Here is a 26,810-nt window from a genome sequence, read left to right as displayed (position 1 = left end):
CCTACAGATGGTCGTGTGGGGAAATCCCAGCAGATCAGTAGTTTCTGAAATGCTCTGACCAACAACCATAACACATTCAGTCACTTCAATCCTCTTCATTCTGATGCTCAGTTTGAACTTCAGCAGGTCACCTTTACCCTGTTTTACATCCTTAAATGCACTGAGATGCTGCCATATGATTGGCTGACTAGATATTTGTGCTAATAAGCAGTTGATCAGGTATACCTACTTAAGTGGCTGGTTACTGTCTATAAACACTTCAGACTGCTCTATACACTCTGTTGCAGGCATGTTTTTTTTTCTACTCTTGGTTTAATACAGTGGTTCTTAACCTGGGTTCGATCCAACCCTAGGGGTTCGGCAGAGCCTCCGCCGTGACATGCACGGCTCATTTTGTGCACCAGTAAAAAACATGAGTGTCTTGAATTTGAAAAAAAATCATATTTTATTTTTCACTAAAGAGGGGTTCAGTGACTGCACATATGAAACTGGTGGGGTTCGGTACCTCCAACAAGGTTAAGAACCCCTGGTTTAATACAATGTCAGCGAAAGCAGACATACCCAATACTGATGCTCTTAAGCACAGCAGCTCCATCTGTGAGCACCACCAGTGGAGCTACATGCTCTTGTGTTTGCCAATCAGAAGAAAGCTGGATGAAACAAAGGTGGAGATAATATGGCTCGTTTCAGAGAACGTGAGACCCAAGACAAAATTAGTAAGGATAATTAATGAGTTTTGGAAAGTTGTGCAAAGCACCTCTAATAGGATGACGAGTTCTTTAAAATAAGAACTTATTACTGCTTCAGTTCAAAAAGTTAAAACTGAAATACACTGAAACACGAGTTTGAATTTTTCTTTTATTTGATCTGAATACAAATTGAATGTACCTCACATAATTTAGACAAAACATGAACACAAAGTCCCAAATTTAAAAATCTGCAAATACTCCAGTTCATCGCAAGACGGTAGAAATAAAATGCAACTTCTAACAACAATTTCCTACAAACATTTTTTGTTTTGTTTCATGTAATGAGTCAGTAGAAATCGCAAAACCTAAAACAACAGCCTCGTTTCGCTTACAAAAAGAAGGAAAAAAAGAAATAAAAAAACTGATTTACTGGTTTTAATAAGAAAACTTTTGGCAGAGTAATGGTGCTACCCTCTGCTACAGACACCTCACGCTGGTCTCATAAAGCTGTTGCAGTGTTTCCACTTGGACACGATTGTTCTGCTCTGACGTGCTCGCACAAAGAATTCACTGTTCCGTTCGTTCCCTCTGAAGTCAACACCAGCTGAGCTGTGACCGAACACGTGGCAGGTAGCCAGCGAGAGAGAGAGAGCGAGTGCATCTGCATGCCTGAAAGATGAATCTTTTCTATATGTGCCTGAAAGTATGTGGTGCTGCACTGTGGAATGAGGAGGTGGAGAGGCAGCTGGTTAAGACTTCGGGTCAGCACTGCGGCGTTTGAGCTTCTCCGGGTTGTTCGAGGCCATGTGGGAAAAGTCTCTGAAAATGTCCTGGTAGGTTTCATCACCTGAAAAAGACCAGAGAAGACGTGAGCCTCAAAAGCTTTTGGAAATATTGAAAAGCTTAAAGAACCCACATTAATGCCGCCCTTGCTTTCTGAAAGCACCCGTACTTTAATGTGCCGCAGCCATCGTTTCATCAAAAGCTACACCGTTAATTGCACACCAACTATTTCCTGGACACGTTTAGAGCTGTAGCCCTAAAGCAAGACACATGCAACTGAACACATAAACACACGTAATGGCATGCACATGCACTTTACCTCTTAGTTTGCTGTAGGTGGCGCACACTGCACAAGCAGTTGAGACCAGCCGGACGTCTCAGAGGGCAGAAGGCAAAGGCACACGAGTGCATACAACACAGACAACAACAACAGACAAAGCACAGCACGTCAAATACTGACCAGCAGTTCTTTCAAGCAGACAAACACAACTTGTTTTTCTTGTCCTTTTTCCTTCTCTCCCCAATTCCCGCATGACTAAAAACCGGACACAGGAGACTAAAGTATAAAGTTATCAAGAAGCCCTTAAACGGACCCAGAAGACAACCACGAAGGAATGGTCTTTGCAGCTTGAAAAAGAGCCAAATGGCACAAAAAACGCGAACAAAACCCACTGTTAACCTCAAGCTCGAGGGGCTGCGGCAGAGCGCTCAGTTAAGCACAAAAGAGGTCAAATCCAACAGTGTCGAAGCTTAAACTGAGTCACCGTTCACAGAACAGCGGGAGAAAATTGTCCTTGAGAACCAAAACCCAACCCTGAATTTAGCTTACATAAACTGGAATAAGAAACACAGTCACAAATACACAAATCAGCACACTGTACAGACAGAAAATATCCTAAATACACTGAAAATTGGCCTGACCCAGGTCTACTCTATACACAGCTTCTTTAAGCTCGCTTAAAGAACGGTTTAGTATTGAAGACGCCCACATGTAGGTCTGTGTTGACATAGTGTTCGGATGCTTTGTGGGTTTCAAAGTGCAGCATGATGTGCATTTACAATTCAAAGTGCGTGTGACCACCTCATGAGAACCACCCGTCGTACCCTCTGTTCCAGCCTATCTTCTCTCACAGGATTCTTAAAAAAATCTAAGTTGAAGCTTGTTTTTTTCTTTTTCATCTATAAACTCATGCACGGTAAGGCATGCTTGATTTTAAAAATATATATGTTTTAGCCCAGTTTGTCATTTTGAATCCCCATAGCCCATCCACTTATATGGTTCTTTATAGCCTGGAGACTCTTTCTAGTATTGGCCAGCCCACCTCCAGTCCCGCCCACTCCACCCCCTGATCCCTGCCCCTCTGAATGACCTGGTTGGCCGAACGCTCCATCCATCTCCCGCATCTCCTTGTTCATTTTGGCAATCCGCAACCTGAAAGACAGAAGATCGATTAAGCGAACCCGCAGCTGCTAACGTGGCTCACGTGTTTTCTTTCGAGTCAAACACTTACAAAGTGACGATGTCTGCATTGGCGTTATCCACGGCGATAGTTATCGGGTCCTTCTGGTTCTTGTCTCGGGCGTTGTAGTCAGCCCCTCGCTTCAAAAACAGACAAACCAACCTGAGAAACGGAGAAGAGAGAGCACATGAGAGACTTTAGCCTGGAAATCTATACTATATCCAAGCATTTCCAAGGACCCGAGCATTTAAGGAACTCAAGTGAAGGGACTGGAGTTTAAACTGACTTTCCCAACCAAAGCTTCTGGAGTTTAGTGTAGTTTCTCTTCTCATTTTCTATCTCTACAGATCCACTTTCATATCCAATCAACATTAAACTCATGTCACAGTAAAAACCACAGCGTCACAGTACTCTTCTCAGGAATATCTTACAGGAAATGGACAAATCTGCATGTATGTGTTTCCAAGCCCTAAGGCGTGTGCAAGAGAACCAATAAAAAAATAAAGTTAAAACAATAAAAACAAACAGAATTATCAAACTCTAGATAATTGTCAAACAATCAGTTTCCCCTTGTAGCCTCCCTTTATGCTGGCTTTCTTTCTGATTGGCTGCCCCTCTGAGAGATGACCGCATTGGGGATGTCCACTCATGATGTTTGGAGCAGTCTGAAGCCTGAACCTCAGGGATCACACAATAGCTTTCTAATGCTTTCTAAGTCGTTCATGCTTTTGATGGAAAGCACAACGGGGACTATTAGTTCATGGGTTTATTTCTGTATTAGATTCACGTGGGTTCAATTCTTGGAACTATGAGTTCTGAACAGTTGAGAAGAAGTGTTGTCACGAATGTATCTGAATCATGTTATTTCTTGAATTTCAATGTATTATTAGAAACAAATAAAAAGATACTTAAAGGTAAGGAAACAATGAATTATACTGTATTATGTATTATAAAGTGTTACTGAAAATGCTGCAAAAATGGGAAAAAAAGCTACAGTTTTGAGACTATTTAATATCAATTATGTCCAACTAACTCGTCGCTCTTAAGAATAAACGTTTATGTTTCATTGTGACTCATTTTCCACTTTACTCACCACCGGCAGGTATTGTTGGCATAATGAGTCACACCAACCTTGTTATTAGTTTAAATATATCTTAAGTGTGTATATCATCAAGTTTATACACAAAAATGGACATTCTGAATCCTTGACCTTGTTTTTTTGGTAATATTTGACGTCTGTTAACGTCCCCCTTGTTTACATCCTGGTGCTTTTGACCCTTACTCTTGATTTATGGTCGCTCTTTTTGAGTAGGTGTCTGCCTACAGAGAGAAGTATTCAACCTACGCAAACTGTTTACTCCTCCAAAAACCCAACGGCACGCAGCTTTACTGTGAGTAGGTCAAATGCTGTTTGGTGGAGAAGCTGACTAGAAAAGGGAAGGATGCAACAGTGGAGTTCACTGGGAACACGAGAAGTGCGAATTAAGATGAAAGCTAAAAAATCCAGAGTAAAGGCACAGGCGGTGGCCGCAGTGGGCACTTTTGATTGTTTTGATCGGTTTCACTTCAGCTTATTGTAAAACTTCGCTCCTCTTCGCGGATGGCTGACAGGTCAACAACAGCACATGCAACAGCGGCCCGCAGACTGATTGTACCGCATTATTTGGGCGTTAGCTCCATCCAGCAACAGACGCTGTCTGCAGGTGGATGGTAGTCTGTAGCTGCCAAGTGTCTGCGAATGGAGAACCATGACGAGGCCCTTAAACTTCACCCACAAAGGACAATAAGAGACTACAGAAAGTCACTGATACTTGACAACTTCAAAAAACTACGGACACACAAAAAAAAACTGCTGGCAGGGTGGAGTTGGAGGTAAACATCCAGGGCTAAACTTTTCTCAATTTCTAGCTAGTCTTAGTTTATGATCTTACCTCCCCATTGCTGTCTTCCAGGCCCACGGTGTTAGACTTTTTGTCTCTGTTTAACATTTACATGTAAACCATACCCCCCACTGATTGTTCCCTGCTGTCCTCTTGTTTATTATTATAAATGTTATGTTATGATTTCCCAGTGGTTCAGAGTCATCTTACCGCCTCAGGCCCCCCCTCTGGGTTGGTAATCTCACCATACTTTGGTAAACACACCCTCACAGGAAAACTGGATCTGAAGGCACGTCTTCAACACCAGACATCGAGGAAAAACGACAAAACGCACTCTTATGGTGAAGACTTGTCAGCCACCCGCCTTAAATCTACCCCGCTCTACCACCTTTTATACTCTAAATGGGACAATCATTTACAGAAGGAACATCATGTTGTGTTAAATAAGACTTGAAACCACCAACTGAGCCCATAAACCCATTAGGAAACTCTTTACTGGAATCATGAGCGGTCGAGACATTTTCTCATCGACTTCTACTCAGACTGCAACTGGTGGAGTTGCCCCCTGCTGGCAACTGGAGGGACTGCATGTTTAAAGTCAGGTTTACGTCTTTCTACCAGTCCTCACATTTTTTACCCATGAAAGCATCCTGCTTCACTGTGTTTTCTTAGTCCAATAACCAGTGTCTGTTTTCAGATTCTGTTATCTTGGTATGAAGCTATTTTTTTTCACTGAAACAGGGCCGTGTCACAGTATCTGTGTTTGTCTTACCCCGTGTGGCCCAGGATGGTGGCGTGGTGCAGCGGTCCCCTGCCATTGCTGTCCGCCTGGTTAACGTTGGCGCCGTTTTGCAGCAGGAACTCGCAGGCTGCCAGGGCGTTCTGACCGAAACAGGAGAACGCGTGAGCTCAAACACCCTCTGAACCAATTGCACCGTGTGTCACACAGTGTGAGTAAAAGGCAGCTTAAGGATAAAAACGCCACAGTATCCTAATCGTTTAACACACATTTGCATGCAAATGTGCTTACGGCAGTTAAGAGATACTTTATTTTTAGTGGGAAGGGTATTTTGACCAGAGAAAGTAGAAACCCATTGACTACTACATGACAGTGACTATTTCGGGACCTGTTTCAAAGATAAGCCGTACCATCCCGCTTTTGTTCTCTACAAATGTTTAGCTGTACTCAAGCAAGACTGGTGTCCACAAATGGGACAACAGAGAGATTTCGTTATCACCTCCATCCATTTCCATGAGATCTAGAGGTCACAGAACTCGTAAAGATTCAAACTCTAATGATCGACTGAGCGTCCTTCTCACCACTGAGACAGCCTGTATCAGCGGCGTGCTCGACTCATCGTTCACGTTGACCCAGTTGACATCGGCTCCGTGGGCCAACGCGTCGGCCATGACGGGGAAGTTCTGCAGGGCTGCCGAGCGGTACAGCAGCGCCCCGGGGTGGAGGTGGCTGAGATCCTCCTCCTCCTCTTCCTCTTCATTATCTGAAAGATTTAACAGATGTAATGTTATGTGATTCTTCTCAAAAGCTGTACAAGCTCTTTTTTGGTGGATCTGTGTTTTGTTGAGGTCTTATCTCACCTCTGTGGAAGCCTGAATTGTTCTTCTGGACAAGGTCACTGGGGCTTAACCCTAAAGAGAGAACAACAGTCGTGATTACTGATACAGCTGACCAGGCCCTTAGCGTTATCGAAGTACGCCTTCCTGTTTGACAACAGGGGCGACTCGCTGCTTTACCTGTGACCCGAGGCAGAGTGGCTCTGTTCGGTTTGGGCTTGAGCGGCGGTCTCTGTGCGATCTGTGTGGCCGCTCGGTTTCTCCTGCCGCTGGATCGCCTCAGCGGGGGGTTCCTGCCAGTCTCAGGCAGCTTATGGATAAACTTCTTTTCAACATACTTTGATCGAATCCACGACTCCTTGTCTCCTCTGAGGATCAGAAAGTATCAGAAAATGAGAAAGAATAAGCGCGAGCGATGGAGGATACGCTTCTCTTACATCGAGGTAGAGTTAAAACAGAAGAAGGCCACGTGCAGGGCCGTGTCCATCAGTGTGTTTCTGGCTTTTCTTAAGCTCAGTTTCACTTCTCTACTTGACGGTGTGAGACAGGAATTTAAGTTTTTTAATTTAAGTTTCTGAGGCACTGATTAAGTAATGCATTTATTTAAAATTGGGGATGTTTGTGTGCCTACTTTCTGAAGCAAAGTTAGTTTTTAGGCCTTTACAGACTCAAAGTTGACCACTGATTGGTATAATGTAACTATGCACACAACTAGCATTGTTAGAATTACAGGACAAGACACATGAGCAATAATCTTACAGAAGCAACTGTTGCCATCAGTCTGAGAAAGCTTATAAGGCCATATACAAATAATTCGAACTCCATCGTTTTACAGTGAGCAAGACGACACACAAGTGTAAGTGTAGGCTCAGATCAGACTTTCACAATCCAGAGCAACTGGGCAGCATGCTGGAACTAACACCTCATACCAACCGTGAAGCACGGTGGAGGAGGGGTGACGATTTGGGCTTATTTTGCAGCCACAGGTCATGGGAACCTCGCGGTCACTGAGTCAACTATGAACACATCTACACACCAAAGTATGCAAGTTTTTGAAGTATTCTAGAGTTAAATGGCATCTCTCTGATAGCTAAAACTAAACTGGTTCATGCAACATGACAATGATCTCAAGCACAGCAGAAAATCTGCAACAGAATGAAGAAAAAAAAGATTAAAGATGTTGCAAAGGCCCTGTCAGAGTCCAGACCTCAACCTGACTCAAAAGCTGAGGTAGGACCTTTAGAGAGCTGTGAATAAATAAATGCCCACAAACCTCAAAGAACTAAAGCAACGCTGTGAAGAAGAGTTGGTCAAAATTCCTCTATAGTGATGTGAGAGACTGATAAAGCCACACAGGAAACGATAACTTTAAGTTATTACTGAATCTACGAGCTGCTGAATCATGGGGTGTAATTAGTTTTAACACGGTGAAATATTTCATGGGTTTCATTTTATAACTTAGTAAAGCCTGGATCACTCTTATTACGTCCTGATACCCAAACCTTTAGAGTTAAAAGAGGCTGTACTTCCCTTTGACCGTATCTGAAGCTTGCAGCCTCACTATAAGTTTCCGGAAAACACTTTAGTTAGAGAGTTAACCATCTGTTTCATGTACTTGCTGCAGTTCCTGTCTGTCGTGACAAAACGCAGACGAGAGGAAGCAAAAGAAGAAGAAAAAAGGTCTGAGATGGGTCGTAGGCTGCTGATAAAGTTAACCATAAACTACAAAGATCTCCATGGAGAGCACCTTTTTATATTCAGCATATAAATAAACATGCTCGGTGAAGCAGTGGCGTCAGTCCACTCCCACTCAGACCTGTAGCGAGTTAGTGATCAGTCAATGTAAAAATACAGCGTGCGCAAGCAGAACTGTTAGTAATGTTAATGTGGCAGCAGAAGGAGATGAAGAGCGCGTTCCTGTTTGTTTTTCTTTCCAGCTGCATCAACACCGATGTTCCATGAACCACTTAAAGAATGACGCTTGAACAGAGAGGGGATTGCAATAGATGCATGCAATATTCTCCCATCTGGAGGAGTCGTCTGAATTGCAAACAGGCAAACGCATAAAATAAAATACCAACACAATTAATGAAAGAATTGATTTAATTCAGTTGCAGCTGATTTGTTTTGCCTTTGGTATCAACCAACTATCATTAGCTCCTGACATCTATGGTCTACTTCCTCTACTGCTAATATTTACCCAATCGTCAGTCTTGTTTTGGCAATATAATCATCGCCTAGCTGCAAACTTAGAGGAGGAACACCAGTTATTTTCTACTGCAGCTCCAGAGTTAAGAAACACAAAGTAGCTACTTTCAGCTGCTCCCTTGTCACAAGTGTTCGCCACAGCAGGGAGGTCCACATGTTTGATTCGGGCACATTCGTGTCTCGGCCTGAATCCTAATCTGGGACATTTGTTTGATAAGCTGTAAACCACTCCACTGCGCTCAAAACTGAAGCACGAAAAGGCAGAAATAACTTGATTTTGACAGAAACCTTAGACATGTCCTGCTATACGCTCACACTTTTAACACTCGGTGGCATCCCCGTCCAATCAAGCAGAAACTCAGAGGCTTGAAACTGAAGCCAAACTACCAAAAAACATGCCTGACCGCAATTGACTAAAAAAAGTAAATGGATCTCTACAAAAATCTGAGTTTTACAGCAGAGATAAATGTGTTACTTAAAACAGTCTAAAGTGCATTTCGAAGTTGATGCCAACTGTACAGGGTGATTATTTCACAATTCTCCTGTTTACACTAAATTAACTATTTGAATTGTACCTATGGGTACAGGTGCGTACCACCGATTCTGCTTCAGCTAATCTGAGCCACTGAACTGGACGTCTCAACTATGTTTGTGGTATTTGTGCCTTTAAGACCTTTTTTAAATCAATAATCTGTCAAAAGTCTGTCCAGGAGGAATGTTCTCTAGTTTTTGAATGAAATGTTAATATTTTATTTTCATGCCAGCGCTAATTTACATAAATCTGTGTCTGTGCATGCTTCTGAGATGAACCGACCTCTTGTCATAAGACAGGTGGAATAGGTACCTGTTATATATACTCTATCGATGCACTGCATTAAGCTAGTTAGCAGTAGCGGATAACTTAGCACTCTAGCACTCTTCCAAATCTGGTCACTCTGGGCTCCAAAAAAACAAGATAGCAACAGGCAATGATGCTAAAATGAAACCATTAAAGCAGGTGTTTGTAAACCTGTTTTTTGTGCCATCTTTTATATACAGTCTATGTTTCTGATGCATTTTCTCTTGCACACGTCATGAAGTCTCCCAAAGCATGATAGCCAACAAGAATAACTGTCGGACTACACAGCGCTCCTTCAGGACTACAGAGGATATTAAATATTATTTTTTAATACCTAAGGAGACTTCCTGTCACACATCTGCACGTGGAAAAACCAGCTGAATGCACGTTGGACTGGATTGATTATGCGTACCTGGGACTGGAGGGATTGGGCTTCTTGATGGTGATCTCATCAATCCGAGCTTCATAGATCCTGTTGATAACTGTGTTCCCCAACTCACACATCAACTAAAGGCAGCAGGGAAACAAGAACAAATAAACCAGATTAAGTACTAATTTCTTTCTAATTTTTTTTAATTTTGTTTTGGCTTATATAAAGAAAACGGTTGCATAATCCATTGCGCAATCATAATTTTCTCTGGAACTTTTTCACAATAGGCCACAGGGAGGTGGAGCCGCTGCAGCTTTAAAATTTTAAATTACCTTAATAAGCTCGGGCTCCCAGGAGTCGAGGGTGAGGGAGCGCACTTTGGAGAAATGGACTCCAAGGCTCCTGCCAGGGAAGGAAACCATTAAAGCGCACAGTGGAAGCCAAATGTGTGTGTGTGTGTGTGTGTGTGTGTGTGTGTGTGTGTGTGTGTGTGTACCTGTGTATTCCTGAGCAGACAATACAAAGTGTGATGCCCAGGTTGATGGAGGCCCAGTCAGGACCCGGCTCTCCGCAGTCGCAGCACTGCCTGTTCCCCGGGATTGCCTGAACCTCCTCCAGTGCTTTGCAGCCCTCGTTGTCCTGATCCACGCCTCCTCCACCTCCTCCTCCTCCCAGGCTGCTTGTAGACACCGAGCTGCAGCGCTGTCTCTGATAACAGAGACACATGGGAATGGCGAGCATTTAACTCCCACTGGAAAGTGCACGTTGAAGATAATGTGTGTGTGTGTGTGGTGTATGTGTTCTCACTGGGCTGAGCGTGTCCTCTCGGCGCTCCTGAAAGGCTGAGGCGATGCTGTTTTGGACGGCGCTGATCCATGCTTGCTGCTGCCTTTCTGAGTCTGCCTGCAACAAACAGCACCTACGCACACAAAGTCACACAACAGTGACCATTTAACACTCGAGAAGCAAGAAACTAACACCTCGGCAGTCTGCAGGACGCTTTCACACACATGTGACGCTAATGCGACTTCACCACCATTACTGGAACAGACACACGCAGGTGTGCATGAAGTGAACTCACTTTGATGGGGAAACCACTTCAAAGCAAAAACGCCTCTCATTTTCAATGCTGGGTTTGACTGTGCAAAGACGCAAGTCCTCCACCACGACTGTAGGCTGGTCCTAAAAGATGGACAAACCGTGATGGTCAGGTTGCATACGTGCAAATTCGTCTTTCGAATGTGCTCGTGACCCTAAGCGAAATTTACCTTGAATTTCTTCTGATACACCAGCTGATTCTTCTGAATTGAAAACCAGCGCCTGAGGTGGAGAAAGAGTTTAGCCTTTTAGCTGTTTTCATTCACTGCCGGGCAAGCAAACGCACGGTGGACATCGGATTTATCACAGTGAGGTTCATGAGAGGAAAAGCACACAGCAAAGTTGTACCTGCTCCAGGTCTTGAAGGCGTTGCTGGCCCTCTTGTACAGATAGCCCTCCATCACGATCCCATTAGCTGCGTCACCATTAAAGTCCATAATGGAGTCATCATAAGACATGTCCTTGAAATATTTAAGAAATTAAAATCACATTGTGTCATCTGCTTCAAGGCCTTTTTTTTTCTCCCCACAGCTTTAATTGTGTTTACAAAAAGTGATGTAATACAGAAGTAATTGGTGCGGTCCAGATCTGGCGTACCATGTGGAATGATTATTCTTTGGGTTGTCCCCCCTGTTTGCAATATCTGGGCCAAAAGTTATCAATAGCGATGCTGCATTTCATCCGAGAATGATGCAAATAAAGCAACCATGCTGTAATCGATGCCATTCAAATGTGGGCTACTTTTAGGCTGACATCCAGGCCTCACCTGACCCAGTAAGTTGCATCTTTGCTCATGTTAGATTTGTTATATTTGCACCAAAATGCTTTAGTCTCACAGTACATCAGTTTGTCGGGGCCAGAAAAAGCCCATCAGCACTGAATCCTTTCCACAAGATGCCAAAGTCCCTGGTGGGCTCCAATGAGCAGAGCGTATTTTACTGAAATACACATCTGTCTGCACAATCAGGAGCTTAGCAACCAAGCCTAGCATACAGGTACCTCCTAGTCCCCTTGAGGTTTTTATCTTTTTATCTATATTACATGTTATTATGTTGCCTAGCAACCACCTACCAACTGTCTAAAATGACTAACTTGTTGGATTTATGCATCTCTATTAAATCATTGCGTCATTTTAACTTCACAACATTAACATCTCATTTTTATTGTTGCAACTTTCATTATGCATCATATACTGTCATGTCATCGTGTTGTCTAGCAACCACCTAACAAGAGATTAAAATCACAGATGAAAACACAGCTACATCGTGTAAAAACAAACGTGACAGCACCAGAAATGCCGTCTTCGTTATTCCACTGTCTCCGTCTTGTTAAAACCTAATGCCTACATTACCCATGATGCTCCTTTCGGTTGTGAACGTTTGTAACTGCGTTACCTTTTTCTTGATTGCTGCGTGTCTTTGCTCCATGTCCCTCTTTTCTCTGGCACAGTCGAGGACAAACTGTTTGTGCTGTCAAAACACAACACGACACAGCGTTTATTAAACCTGGATTCATATTTTTACACTTTCAGCTCGCTGTCCAGCTCTACCAGGTTAAACACACACTGAAAGGACAGTGGTTCGATCACCATCCCCTCCTGTCACTGTGCTGAAATACCCTTGGGAAAGATAGTGAACCAAACACTTTATAACTGAATGTTAGAAACTGTTTATGCGTAGAAAGCGAGCAGCGAGATGCTTTAAAAGCACCAGCCTATTTACCAGTCAAACTGAGATTATTCAGAACATCAACATTTTTACGAGCCTTCAGATTTGCAACACTTTTATTCAGGTCGCTAAACTAGTACAAAAACCCCCACACCAACTATTTTTCAGCATCTCTCACCGATCACTTTATCTTTTCCTTTATTTCATAAGAACATTGCAAATTTTAAAAAATAAAGCGCAAAACAGTTTGTGAGGACCGTTTAAAACTGTAAAACCTGCATAGTCTTTCCATTTAATGTTACGAAGGAGAGTTTTCTCCTTTCATTTTCATCTCCGACACATTTAGTTCTTTCAGAAACTCGGAGAGATCGGCAGCTTCGCAGTGGGTTATCACTCCTGCGCACTCTTGTGCAAACAGGAACTAGGAAGTGCTGAACTTCTGCCGTGTATCCTGCGCCAAACCAGAAAACAACATGGGTGGTCTCTCCTGCACAGAGCCTGCTTAGAGCATCACCCTCTCCCTATTTCACTCTCTCCTCTGCTCTTGCTCGTTCTCATCATTTCTTGTTCAAACAGGAAACGCTTTTCTGTGGTTTGATCCGGTCAGTGAACGTGTTCACAATTTACTTCCTGTTTGAAACTCTTTTTATTTGATCAAAAACACTTAGCAGCAATGCTGCCTCTGCTCAAGGTTGACGGTGCAGAAAAGATTTTACAGTTTCCTCTGCAAAGGAGCAGGAAGGGGCGCACGCGCACACACACACACAGACATGTGAAATATTTCCTGTTGTTGCTCACTTTTTCCTGTCACGATGAAAGTGTGATGTCACCTTGTGACTCCACTGCCCCTCCCCAAAAAGATGCCAGTTCCTAGTTGGACAGAGTTAACCCAAACAGCATTTTGGCCAAAAGCATCATACCATGACGCCCGTGGTCCACAAACACGATTGTTTCATTCAAAATGTTTTAGCAACATCTTGTGTATCCCTAAGCCAGAACAAACATTTGTAATCCATTTCCTGCCTCATAAATCATCTGCGAGGCTTTTCTGGGTGTTTCAGGTCTACGTTGTTCACCAGCTTTTGGTTGGCTTCTCTCTTTTTAGCATGCAGACAATGTACAATGCAGCAGTTTATCACCACTAACTAATCAACTCAAGCAGCAACACTTTGTCTATACATGTGGTCCCATCATGCTTACTGTGAGCGTCCCTAGAAAAAACTCATTCTAATGCAAGAAAAACACTGTGCAATAAGTTTACAGCAATTAGTCTTTGGCTCAGGATAAAGACTCAAACTGAGAAACTGCTAATGTGGCTGTGTCCACTTTTTTGTTTAAGGAAAACATTTTTCAGAGATGAAATTAACACGTTGACAGCCTAGGCCAAAAGCACTTTTTGTCTATAAAGCTTATTTCCTCCTTCAACAACTGTAGAGTAGGTTAAGATTTAATACAATACTGAAGTTATATCCTTAAAATTGTGTAACTTTACAAGACCAAACATGGTCACTTCTGGTCTAAAAAGACCAACGAGTGCATCAGGAGTGGCTGTTTCCATCTTTTACATACAGTCTATGGGGGCAGACTTTGTTACCTATTTTAAGGGTGGCTCTTTGGTGCCCTGGCAGGGCCTCTGTGTGTGTGTGAGTGTGTGTGTTGCTTGCTCTTGGCAGCTGACTCCAGTTTAGCCAGAGAGAGGAGTGCTCCAAGAGCTCAGTGCAGAGGAGGCGGTTCTGTTTGGCTCCTTTAACCCTTCTTTGGTTACTCTTTTGTTTAGTTACCAGCTTCTAGTTTTGTTGTGTTTTTAACTCATCATTTGTTGTTATTCCCTTGAACTTCTTCGAAAGAAACACACACACAGCAGGATTACAAGTAAGGTTTCTATTCTACACATTCACAAGTATGAACGCATTTTTCTCACATTGAGGATATCTTCTTCCTGTCCTACTGCTACTTATTTATGACTCATGCACAGACGGTTTCAGTCACAAAATGTCATTTTAACCGAAACAGAGATGTAACAAAACAGAAATAGTTACCTCTTCATTCAGCTTTTGTCGATACTCGTCCAGTTCTGACAGAGACTGGTGACCCTGCAGGAAGAACTGGGCTTGGGCATCCATCAGCGACAACATCTGACAGGAAGCAACACAAAGCCAGTGAGAAACGTCTGAAGATAGAGTATGCATTTAAAAATGGACACATACAGGTAAAAAAACCAACTCACTGCCAGCAGAATATCTGTCTTCTTCTTGGCCTCAATGACATTAATCTGAAAAAAAGAAAAAGCAGGAAGCAATGGTTAGAGAGACTTCCATATTTTCATGACCAAAACAGATTCTGCCCAGCCAGAAGCCACAACCACAAGACTGGACAGAAGCCCTGAGGCAGGCCTGTTATCATCCAAAGCAAAAGTATGACCACTGTGCTGCTGCTGCAGGCTGTTGTTCCAACCTAGCAGTCTGAGTTAAAGTGAAGCCTGTGTGAGCCTCTCTGCACTCATCTTTCCTCACCTCCAGCACGTAGTCCAAAGCCTCAGACCTGAAGGCCTTGCGCGCGTTGAGCAGGGCGTTACTCGCCTCGTCCACCTCGTGCTGCTTCCCGCGTGGAGCCTGAGCGTTCCTTGACAGCGACCCCTCCAGGGCTTCGCTGCTCTTTTCAAACTCTTTTCGTCTGTCCTTAAAACGACGAACATCTCTGCAGAACAGGAGACGAAGGTAAGAAGGGGGAAAAAAAGTATTATGCTGTGCAAAAATCTTGAGCCATCACTTTTCTCTGTACATATTTCCTGCAAATGTTCTAGTAATTTTGTATTACAGTGCTCTTGAGCAACAGTTCTCCATGCTTTCTTAATGTCTTTCAAAAATTATTCTGGTGGCTTTTCCGCTCCTTTACAGCCCAGTCCCTGTACCTGACACTTCCTCATTCATTAAGCCCCTTGACACAAACCTATGAGTCATTCAAGCAATAAAACTGCACCTAACTCAAGGGATGAACCAGTGTTCAGACAAATTGGCAAAGAAACAACTTTAAATGGTATCTTTAGACACTTTGTTGTTAGCAGCTTGTCACAAAACAAATCATTTGTTTAATTGATTCTATCTAACGCCATTTGTAAAACACAGTGGAGACTGTCATGGTTTGGCACTGCATTCTGTTGTGTTGCATCAAAATTGATGCAATTAAGCACACAGAATATCCCATCAGATTTTTATCCACCATGCAACAACATCTGGAAAGCATCTGCTTGACAACAGCTTTATTTTTCAGCATGACAATAATCCCAGACACTTTGCCAATGCAATAAATGGACACCTGGATAGAAAAAACACACACTATGGAGCACTATCGGTCATGGATTAGCCTCCCCAGAGCCCCGACCTCAACACTACTGAAGCAGTGTGGGATCATCTAAAGGTGGAAACATCATGTCCTTCAAGAAGTCTGGAGAACTATTCATGAAGACTTCTCACAGAAATGGAAAGAAAGCTGCCTCATAGAGGGAGGTAAAGTAAGCAGTATCCACATTACCAGATCAGTTTTTATGCAAAAGCAAAAAGCAAGTTATTGGATGCTGCTAAGTCACATGCACATGATATAAAACATTTTTTAATCACCGGCAAATTTATTGTTCTTTCTTTCTTACTTTTTTACCATAGCTTTTGTGCAATGCTGTTTACCACGTGACGCTATCGCAAATACCTCTCTTATCTAATCTACCAAGTTATTTCCACTAATGGGAGCAGACCACAAGACAAACTATGAGGAGAAGCAGAACGATTATGACAGGCACACATGAAGGGGAATGACTGTATCTAAGGAAAATGTACGTATGTATGAAGTGTATGCTGGTGGGAAAGAAACTCAGAAATTAAAGCCTTAGATCGAACACACAGGTGGGGCCACCGTAGCGGCTCACTCACTCTTTCACAAAGCTTTGCAGCTTCGCCCTCACTGACTTCTGCGTGGTCTCAATCACTTCCTAAAAGGAGACAAAGACAAACATATTAAATGTCAAATGTAATATGTTCAGCGGCGTGCTGCAGCCGTACTTGACCACATATTGCAGCTGATAAGCATCGGCACTGAAAAGGAGAAGTCAGAGGCCGTGAATAACAAACTCACCCCCTGTGCCTCAAAAATGACATTCAGCTTTTTGGAAAATTTCTCCAAGCAGTCCTGCAGAGCACAAATCTTAGATTAGACTCTGAAACTTATCAAGTCAATAATGCATTTTAATGTTTTCATTCATCGATTCATAACCGCCATCTTTATTTACAGCTTCCGGGCACTTTGAGAACCCAGTGTGCTCTGCTCACCGCCATCATCTTGTCCCCGGAGCATTGGTGTCCGAGCTCCCGGAGGCCATTCACGAAGCTCTTGCTGGTCTGACAGTAGGCTTTGCCAGCCTCCAGCATGGCCTGGCACTGTTTCACTAGCTGGATGACACAAATAAGCAACACAAAGATTAAATGATCTCCTGAACAATGTAACAGCAGGCAACAAACGTCAGTTTAACATAATCTGCATTCATGCTGAGTATAACCTTGTTCACAGATTTTAATTCTGGTTGTTCAGTAGCTGTACTGGAGACCTGAGAGAATAAGTATAAAACATGCCGGAAGTGTTTCAAACCTTCATTCTATCTAAAGGCCACCAGGTGGCGATAGCTGTGGTTGCAGCTGCAAAAAGACTTGTGGTCCTATAAAATTGTATGCAGAAAGCAGCTTGACGTCTGTAAATAGTTTCCTGCTAAGTGTATGAGCTCAGTCGTATATTTTGAGTCATACTGAAGAAAGAGCGGTCGACCACTTCGTGTAAGCACTATGTTTGTTTCTCTTTTAACTCCATTTTGGTCTCCACCACCATACGAGGACTATATGAGGCTCTTTTATCTGTTAAAGTTAGCTTTTTTTCTTCTTCTTCTGTTGCTAGCTTATAGCTAATTTGGCTAGCTGGCTAAATAATAAACAGCAATGTTGTTTTTGTCTTATTTTTGCTGAAACAGCTTCTTGATAGTCTGCTCCTGGAAAATACGAGAGGCTGTTTCTGCCACTGGAAAAATAAATTTGCCATCTATGAGTCAAAAATTCAGGTTATTATCTAAATTTTGACTTACAGACTAAAATTTCCGAGGAAGTTGAAATTTTGAGATAGCTGCCTGAAATTTTGACTCTAGCTAACTTGAAACTCAAAATCAGCTCTTTCTGGTAAAAAATAAAAATAAAAAAGATAAAAATTTCATTGGTGGAAACAAACAGCACTGATGGAAGGACTGAGACTGAAACAGCACAAACTGCGTCATGCCAGGAAAACTTGCTTTAAAGCTATTTAGAGGCCAGGAAAGTGGAGGATCTCTATGTGTTGATGTATGCTTTTTAAATAAAAGTACGTAGTAAGTAAATACATTAATTTTTTAATTAAAGGTCAAATATAAACTGAGCTTCTGCCTTGGAAAGATAAGGCCTGTACCCAGTGTCCACCCTCACAGTCGTTTCCACTTTTTTGTTGATTAGATCTTTCCTCTGGCCTCTGTGAGGACCCTTTGAAGTTCAAAAACAAGAAATTGCATACAGATTATATTTTTATGACTTTCCTCTTAAGTGCTGCTTGTGACCACAAGCGTTCAGCAAAAAGGACTTAAACCCTGTGGGAGCTCCTCTCTTCCCCAGCGTGTTCAACAGCTGACCTTTATTACATCTGCAAATATCTAATTCAATGCAATAATTTAAAAGACGTGTTCGGAGAAATCTTTAGTTTTATTAGCGTCACATTTAAACCACCAGTGACATCTGAGGAGGCACGTCGCAGTGACAAAACCTAACCTGTAATGGATGTTTGGGGGGTAAAACATTAATAATAAATCCCTGCTCCAAGACATGTCAGTGACTCATTATGTAAGCACACACATCACCTGAGCGTAGATATGACTGCAGTGGCATCATAGGACACGCTGTCTGACCTTTTTGTGCAAATCTCAGTCAATTTATCTGCATTTCTCTGAGCAAAAGCACCTCTGAACACAGCGAAGACGTGAAGCTGAATCCACACGCTTCAGTCCTGAACTCAACGAACTTCTAAAATTGTTGGAAAAAATAAATTTAAAAAAAGCGTAGTGGCTAATTTGCATACAAAACACACAGATTACACATCTCTCTACACTGCTACAGATCACAAATGAGCTCCATGCAGCATTAAATCCACACTTCACTTACATAATGAATACTTACAATCAGACCTTTATATAGAATATTAAGTTTGATTTGTACTCCAGCAACGTTTAACTCTAAACACCCTCCTTTTTGAGACTGTGGTATCACTCGTACAGTAGATTATCTGCTGACTTCTTCTGATCTAGTCAGATAACTGAAAAATATAGCGTGCAGTGTCTGTCAAAGAAGAAGAACTTTGTCCCAAAATCCTTTTGGGATGTGGCTCAGACCTGTCGCAGCCTGTGAAATAGCACCGGGACAGAAAAAAAAAAACATGTGCTACTTCCTTAAACCTAATCTCGTGGAAAACATCTCATGCATGCAGGGAAAGGCTTCTTTCTGTTTCACCTGCTCAACTGAAATCAGTCACATTCATGACACTTTACAGGCAAAGTGAGTGTGTTTGTTTTTTTGTTTTTGTATTTAAAAATGGTAAAATATAACATGTGGGAACCTGAGCTCGCAGAATAACTAACAACATAGTAGTAAGTCACTTTGATTTGTGCTTATTCCGTATCATCGGGGAACAGAAACGCAGCATGTGACTGACGTCTATCAGATGAATAGATCTGAAACTGTAGATTTTTACAGCGTGAGCACGCAACAGGGAATATAGGTCGGCACGGCGAAGCAGAACGAAGTGCAGTTCTCTCTGAAGCAGGACAATATGATGGGGAAGCAGCACCTGCAGGCACTTCCTGCTCGCCGTCAGGTGAAAAAAAAAGCTCCAACCACCAACGCCCACCGCTGACTTCGCTGCCACTGTCCATCGACATGTGATGCCTCGTCTCCGTTTGTGCGCTTGTGTGTTTGTGTGTGAAGTGGAGCGGTGACATTTCAAAAACATCTGGAAGTGTCTTACCTTCTCCAACCGTGTCTCGAGTTCACTCACGTCATTCTGGACGTCTTCGATCTCAGCTCTGGAAAAGAGAAAATTCCAGTTAAAGGTCAGGGGTCATGGATTTTTCAATATAAGGCGTGAAAACCCTTCATTTTAAAGTCATTTATCAGCTCTATCCTCTCAAAAACTGCTTTTTCTCTTTTTTGCACAATTATAAACTAGAATAAAGAATAAAACTAGAATAAAACACAAACTTTCTGATGTTTTACAGATTAAATATTTCATTTCTTTACACATTTCTGCAAACATCACTCCACCTGCCCTGTGATTGGCTGGGTTAGCCACCACCACCCCTCCCCCTCCTGCAAACCCTGATCTAAAAAAGCAGTTAAGAAAATGAATGGATGGATTCTTGCACATTTTACTGCTTAACATTAAAACATAACCACTGCAATATGATGCGCTTCTGTGGTGCAAGCTCGATACCTTCATGGACAGCTTTATTTCTCCATTTCTTATTTGCTCTGCACGCTTACAAACCAAATAATTCATGCTTAACATTTTTATTCTTGTGCTTTATTTCCACTGAGACGATGCATATGACTCGTCAGCATTTCCATGCCTTTAAAAGCAGTGGATGTCAACGTGTCACCGTCACAGTGCGCAGGAACAGTCGGAATCGCACAACAGGAAAGAGTATTTTTTTTGTTGTCTTAATATTGTGCAGCTAGAGCCTCGTTACGCTGACAGAATTACTCCACATATTTCACGGCCGCCACTATTTCATGCCCCGGGCATCTTGTTTTACACTCATTTAGCTGTAATTAAGCATGAAGCGTTGGGTATTTTTAGAATCTCTGTGACCTTCGGCAGGGTTTGAAGTGCATTCCTGTGGGTTTGAATGGAGCTTAGGGGACGCTCCAGCCATCAGACGTTTATGTAGGCCCACATGACTGCAAAGAAAACCTCCAGTGTGCGTGTAATTGATTACGTTTTGTTTTCTGGGTTCAGGATGTGGACTCGAAGATCTCTGAGACAAAAGCTCCTCAGAGATCCTCTTCAGGGCTGGTCTTTTTAAGAGCCGCCTTCTTTTTCTTGTTTTTTTTGTCGTGACACTTTCTTTCGATCTCTTTCTGCCTGTCGTGTCTTCTCATACCAAAAGCTAAACCATGTGGTTTCCGCTGCCTTCCACCAACAGTACAGAGATACAGAGAGAAACAGAGAGACAGAGAAAGAAAAAAAAAAAAAGAGGCGCGTCTGAGTGGGGAGAGGAGAGGAGGCCCGGGACAGACAGTAACTGTTTGTGTTTGTTAGTGCGGCGAGGTTTGAATCAAAGTCTGAGGTCATGTGCTCTTGAAACACGACCAAATGACATGTCAAGCCAGGAGAGAAGGGAAGAAAAGGGTTGTTTTTTTTAAAAAAAGAAAGAAAAAGGGTCTAAAGGAGAGAGGCCACTGTGGAGGAGAGTGAAGGAGCCCTTGATTAAGAAGAAGCACATCCTTTTTATCTTCTTCATGTCTCCTTGCAAGAGAGACGGAGGCTAAGAAAGCAAATTAAGACAGAGCTTAAGCTGAGTTTCCGCCGTGGTTCTCCCCACAGAAAACACGCTTCCTGTCTCCTGTTGATCACCTCAGCACATCTCGCTTCACTTCCTGTCGCCCTCCCACCCCGCTGTTACCTAGTAACCAGAAGGTACCACATTTGAGTGTCTGTCCCAAGGTGTCAGAGCACTTTATTTCCCCTCATTTGTTTTTTGGCCCTCTGTATTGTCCATCCATCTTCCCGTGTATGTGTGTGCGATTATGTGTATTTGATGACTGCAGCACCTCCTCCTCCCTCCTTCACCCTGCTCGCAGCCTGACACGAGACCTCACCACGTCTGCTGCCACAAGTCAAACTTTCCACTGCTGTGTGAGCCCCATAAATTCAAGATGGGCGAGAGAGAAAGACTGAAGTATGCCAAATCAGGCTGAGGCAGCCACTGTGACTCAGGCGAGCTGCCACAAACTGTCAAGGCACACCCAAAGTTGTGCCAAGCTCTCTCTTGAGCCACTTGCAAAAGCAACTCAGAAACACTTCCCTTTCGATTGCACCAGATGTGCTGATGTTGAAAGGAAACTGATCGCACTCCGCTTTGCTGACACGCAGCAGGGGCTGCAGTGACCCGGCCTGAATTAAGATTTCGATTCTCTGAAAAATGAGTGTGATCTCTCTGAGAGTGGAGGTGGGTTGATCTCGACAACTATCAGGAAGAGGAAGCATCAAAGCTGCAACTGAAGTTTGGAAAACCAAGCCACTAGTGATAGCACTGCTGATATTTTCCACTGGAAGGAGTTTCGTGGCGATGTTTGAATGTCCGTGGCTAGTACAGGTTTTCTGTGGTCTCGGTGAGACGTGGGAAAGCACCTCAGAGCAGCAGATCAGCCCCCCACGGCCCTGCAGGCCTGCACAATGTCCTCATAGCTTTCAGTGACTTTTGACCCGAGCAGCTCAAACTCTCTGACAGAAGAGTGAACAGCAACACCGGCAAATGCATAAATGTTTTATTAGGGAAACATCCATAATCTCCTGCTGGAGCTGGAGCAAAGCCAGCTGTTCACTGGTGACATCAGCATGACTAACAAAGGTACAGGTGAAACTCTTACCTGAAGCGCGGGGAGTCCTTCAAACCCTCCTCAAAGTCCAGCTTCACCGTCATCCTTTGCGTTGACACCAACCCTCGTGACACTTCGTGTATTTATGTGACTCCTGGCTTTCAGCTGGAGGTGCCCGGCAGCCTGGCAAAGACAAAAACTAACTCTTTTCCCCCCCACTCGTTTTAACGCTCCACATCGGCAGCCCGGATCATTGTTCTCGCTGCTGGGTGTTTTCGCTCTCGTGTAGAACTTGTTTTCCTCTCCGGGTTTCTTTCTTTTTCGCCCGAACTGTTGCACATTCGCGTCGGAAGAGAACTTGTCAGCACTGAATGAACTGAGGGGATGTTAGTCGCGTCATTACCATCTTATGCGGCAGATTTTTTTAAAAAGGCACAGTCCGGCGCAGAAGATGCGCAAAGCCACGGGAGGAGTTCCAGCAGAGGGCCAGAGTGTCCTTATGGATCCCAGAGGATTTCAAATAAAATCCGATGGCAGCGTGAATCAGGACTCCCCGGGGGTGCCGAGTCTAGTACTCTGCCTGTCTCTCTGCCTCTCTCTCTGTCTCAGAAGAGGTCCACCCCCCATGTCACGTCCCACTATTTCCGGGTTTGTTACTCATGGCAAACTGTGGTTTTGAAGTAGGAAGCTGCACATAATAAGAGACATACACTGCCAAGTTGCATCATATGAAAAAAACGCCGATCTGAAGGATTTACAATGTGACACTAACGTTTAACATCCACACCGGCTACAGCAGGCCGTGTCGTGACTTTTCACCCCCCTCACTTAGTTTCTCCCTTTGTTGTTTGTGTGTTCTACTTTTCAGTTACAGTACAACAGTGAGCTTCACATGCAGTTAGACTGGGTGTGTATTCTTGTCTGACAACCTTGTCTGTTATGGTTTTTGCTGAGGTGTAAAGAAACTCCCCCATAGCCACCCACTGCCAACAGATCCACTATGGAAGTTCATTCATGTCAAGAAAATAATGAACCTATTAATAGCAATGGAAAAGTGATTCCACGAATGGAAGAACAAGAGGTTTGACATTCTGTGTTTAAATATGTGGCGTTGTTTTGATTTTTAATGTGTCTAAATGGCTTTAATAAAACTATTTTTAAAAATGTGCGCACATTTTCTACATAAATCCAAAGTGCCTTTCTTTTTTACCCTTTGCCCACAGCCAATAGTGTGTAACTACAGGAAATATTAGGTTAGAAATGTAGTCCACTAGTTGCTATACCACAACACTGATGTAAGGCCAAAAATAAAACTGATAACGTTTTGCTAGGAATATTGTTTCACCCTAGTGACAGATCCAAATCAAACAGAGAGATTCATTATTCATAGGGAAGCAGGAGAAATATCATTATAAGAATAAGGGCACCAGGTTAGCTGCTAACCTGGTGCCCTTATTGCAGGGGTTGCTCATGTGCTGACAAACTTCAAACTACAGCAGAGTCAATGTACAAAGTTTGCAATGACAGACGAGGTGAGCGTAGTCACAGCACGTGCACTTGTCAGCAGAGATTTTACATTACAATGCACTACACATGTGCCTGAACTTCAAAGAAGTATAACAGGAATGACTACTCCGCCATCGCCAGCTATAACTGAGTATAGCCGAGTGATAAGTGGCAAATAGTTTGATTCTGTTTAAACAAGCCTAATGACAACAATGAACAGCACTCAACAAAAACGAGGCGTTAACCTTCTGGGAATGAAAAAAGAAAGAAGAACAAGAGCAAGAGGAGTGAGAAAAAAGTCAGCACATAATAACAACTGAATATAACACTAAATAATTCATGTGAAATGAACTGTGGAGGACAAAACCTTAAATAACCAAAATGTCCAAAATCAAATTCTGCTTAGGACCCAGTGATACCTCTGGCTGACTCTGCTCAGGCATACAGTACACTTGTCTCTCAGTTGTCATACAACATATGACATACAGTGCAAAACAGTGCAACCCAGAAAAGGTGGAAAAACTGTTAAGATACAAAATAAAAATTGAGATATCATTCAGAAAATGATAGAATATAAAGATTACAGCAACAAAAATCTAAATACAATGCAATTAGCATGATAAAAGTAAAAACAGAAGTTAAAATATGTGAAATGTCAGACTTCCAAGGTGAAAATTGTTAGTATTTCAGCTCAACATCATGAAATACAAAGAAAATCCGTGACTTCCTGGGTCAAAAGGAGGCAACTAAAGACTCGATTATACTCAGCTGTGGACAGTTAGACAACTAATGACTGTTCCTGTTATACTTTATGAAGTCTGCCGCCTGGTTGCAGGGACAGTTGCTACATTGTCATGTAAATTCTCCTTGGATAAGTCTGCACAATCCCAAAAATCAGGCAGGTATGTGGATGTACACAGGACCATCTGATGATGAGCTTTACCTCACTGGTACCCAAGTGGACGTTATCGGACTTGTACAATCCCTGCTTAAATAAAAAAAAAAAACATGCAACCTACTCACTAAAGACCTCGATAGTACTTCAAAAGAATGGCTAACTCAAAAAAACACGAGTAAGTACTGTACAGCTGACTGAGGCTTTCTATGTTAGAATGATAGTAGAAAATAAAGAGTAAATCATCATCGCTTATTATCTAACACGTTCAAGTTACAATGCAAAAACATAAAAAGTATAACTTTTTACATTTTTGTCCCAGCAGAGTTGGGCTTCCATACATTTCACAAACCAGCACAACAAACTATTGGCCAACATTAAATAACCAATCTTGGCTTCGTTATCATTCCCACAAACTTGTGTAGTCAGGTTTGTAGTCAGACAGTATAAAGCCTGTGGTGGACTACTTTGCGTGGAGGTGTAATTACAGTGGCTCAGAGGACTCTTCTGTCTACCTCCATCATACCACCGTGTCGAAATGCACAAAAATACTCTATTTATCTATCCGATCCTGTGTGTGGCTCCCCCTGCTGATCAGAAACAATCATTGCAGGCTCGCCTATCTCATCAGACAACAACATAACTGTACTGATGTTTTTCTTTCTTCCTTTGCTTTCACGTCACTGTTCTTTTCCCCTTATTCCCTAAAAATCTGGGTGTCGGAAGATCACAGCAGAGTGACGCCTTCGGTGTCCAGACTGTTCCTGTTTCAGTGGGAAATGATGTGATTCTCACATGTATTTTCTCAGGCGACACGGAAAGGGCGTAGTTAGGTATGCTGTTGCCAAGTTGCTTCATCAAAATAAACAGTGAAGTGATTTCAGAAGTGTACCAGCCTTAACGTTTCAAAGTAGGGCCTTCACCAAAATTCCCATGCCAAAGATGTATATATATATATATATATATATATATATATATGTGTGTGTGTGTGTGTGTGTGTGTGTGTGTGTGTGTGTGTGTGTGTGTGTGTGAAACGTATAAAGACGGGGACAGAAAACCGCATGTGTTTTACACAACTGACAACTATAAAGGATTAAATAGTAATTTTAGCTTCTCAACTTAACGTATCTAAGCCCTTAAAAACATCCTGCCCCCCTTCCAGAGCGGGCAGCAGAAGCAAAGTGCAAGTCCTGCGCCAGTAAAGGGGGGCGTGTGCGTAAATAGCGCACACTGATAGCGCGGCACAGACGGCACGTAGCGACAGACGGTCGCTTCGGAAGGAGAAATAAAACCGTTTTGTGCGAAGTAAACTTGGCGACTCGACAGGTTCTTGTTTGTCTTTGACAGGAGATCCCCTCAGCATCTCTCCAAGAGCCAAACCAGTCAGAATAAACAGGGTCACATCCGGCAGGATTTTCAAAGTAAAGCACGAAACGAGACTCCTGAAAAGAAAGCGTGCTAGGAGCACACTCTTTGTTGGAGGGCTTTATTCTATAGTGGCTATTTATAATAAAGTAAAAATGTATGTGTATATTAGTTGATAAAACACAAATAAGATATAACCAACTTAAATAAAAGGCAAAACTGCAGTCGCCACCAAGTTGTAGAAATTGTAGTAATGTTTAATTATCTATTTTTTTGCCAGGCCCTTCTCATAGCTACACAAAGCATTTAGGCCAATGTGGATAGTTCATTGCCAAGGTGTAAATACAGATGATCATATTGATGCATCACATGATTTTCTGTAATGTTCTCTAATTACAGGTCTTCATACATGGGGTGGGTCAACATTTGGCACTTTTAAGCTCTGTTAAAAACTGCAAATCTACTTTAACCCATCTCCAAGTGAGACAGAATTAGTATGATATGGGATATATCATAGTCTCAATAGTAAATCTGTACCAATTTAATCCCTGTACACTAACAGAAGCCATGATTGATATGCTGGATGTTTTATTTTCTGTTGATTCGCTGGAGAAACCATAGAAAGTAGGTCATATCCTCCTGAGATCGAGCCTATTCATTAGGTTCTCTGTAGCGGACAAAATAAGATAAACTGAAACATACTTTCCCCCCCGGTTCTCAGGAAAACATTACCATGTGTGTAAAACCATTTATAGCATATGAAAGATCTGCTCTGAGTCACTTTTTTCATATTTGACTGATTTCATAAGGAATGACCCAGCTGCTATTT

General features: G+C 42.6%; 1 protein-coding gene across 1 annotated transcript; it reads right to left on the bottom strand.

Moving 5' to 3' along the window:
* Positions 1-844: 844 nt before the first annotated feature.
* Positions 845-23,035, bottom strand: acap1 (ArfGAP with coiled-coil, ankyrin repeat and PH domains 1). Its single transcript, XM_082523466.1, has 23 exons — positions 22,267-23,035; positions 19,643-19,700; positions 16,888-17,007; positions 16,694-16,747; positions 16,492-16,550; positions 15,082-15,265; positions 14,796-14,840; positions 14,608-14,703; positions 12,296-12,370; positions 11,250-11,362; positions 11,072-11,123; positions 10,885-10,985; positions 10,611-10,722; positions 10,300-10,511; positions 10,136-10,205; positions 9,846-9,940; positions 6,568-6,755; positions 6,412-6,462; positions 6,133-6,314; positions 5,585-5,694; positions 2,984-3,094; positions 2,843-2,904; positions 845-1,536 (listed from the first exon to the last, which is right to left on the bottom strand). Exons 1-23 carry the CDS (start codon positions 22,317-22,319, stop codon positions 1,439-1,441), a joined length of 2,301 nt encoding a protein of 766 aa, XP_082379592.1. The 5' UTR covers positions 22,320-23,035; the 3' UTR covers positions 845-1,438.
* Positions 23,036-26,810: the final 3,775 nt, after the last annotated feature.

The sequence above is a fragment of the Aulonocara stuartgranti genome (genome assembly GCF_965226115.1).
Source record: "Aulonocara stuartgranti genome assembly, chromosome: 3".
NCBI lineage: Eukaryota > Metazoa > Chordata > Actinopteri > Cichliformes > Cichlidae > Aulonocara > Aulonocara stuartgranti.
Note: the sequence above shows the minus strand (reverse complement) of the source record. Positions and strands in the feature narration are given on the sequence as shown.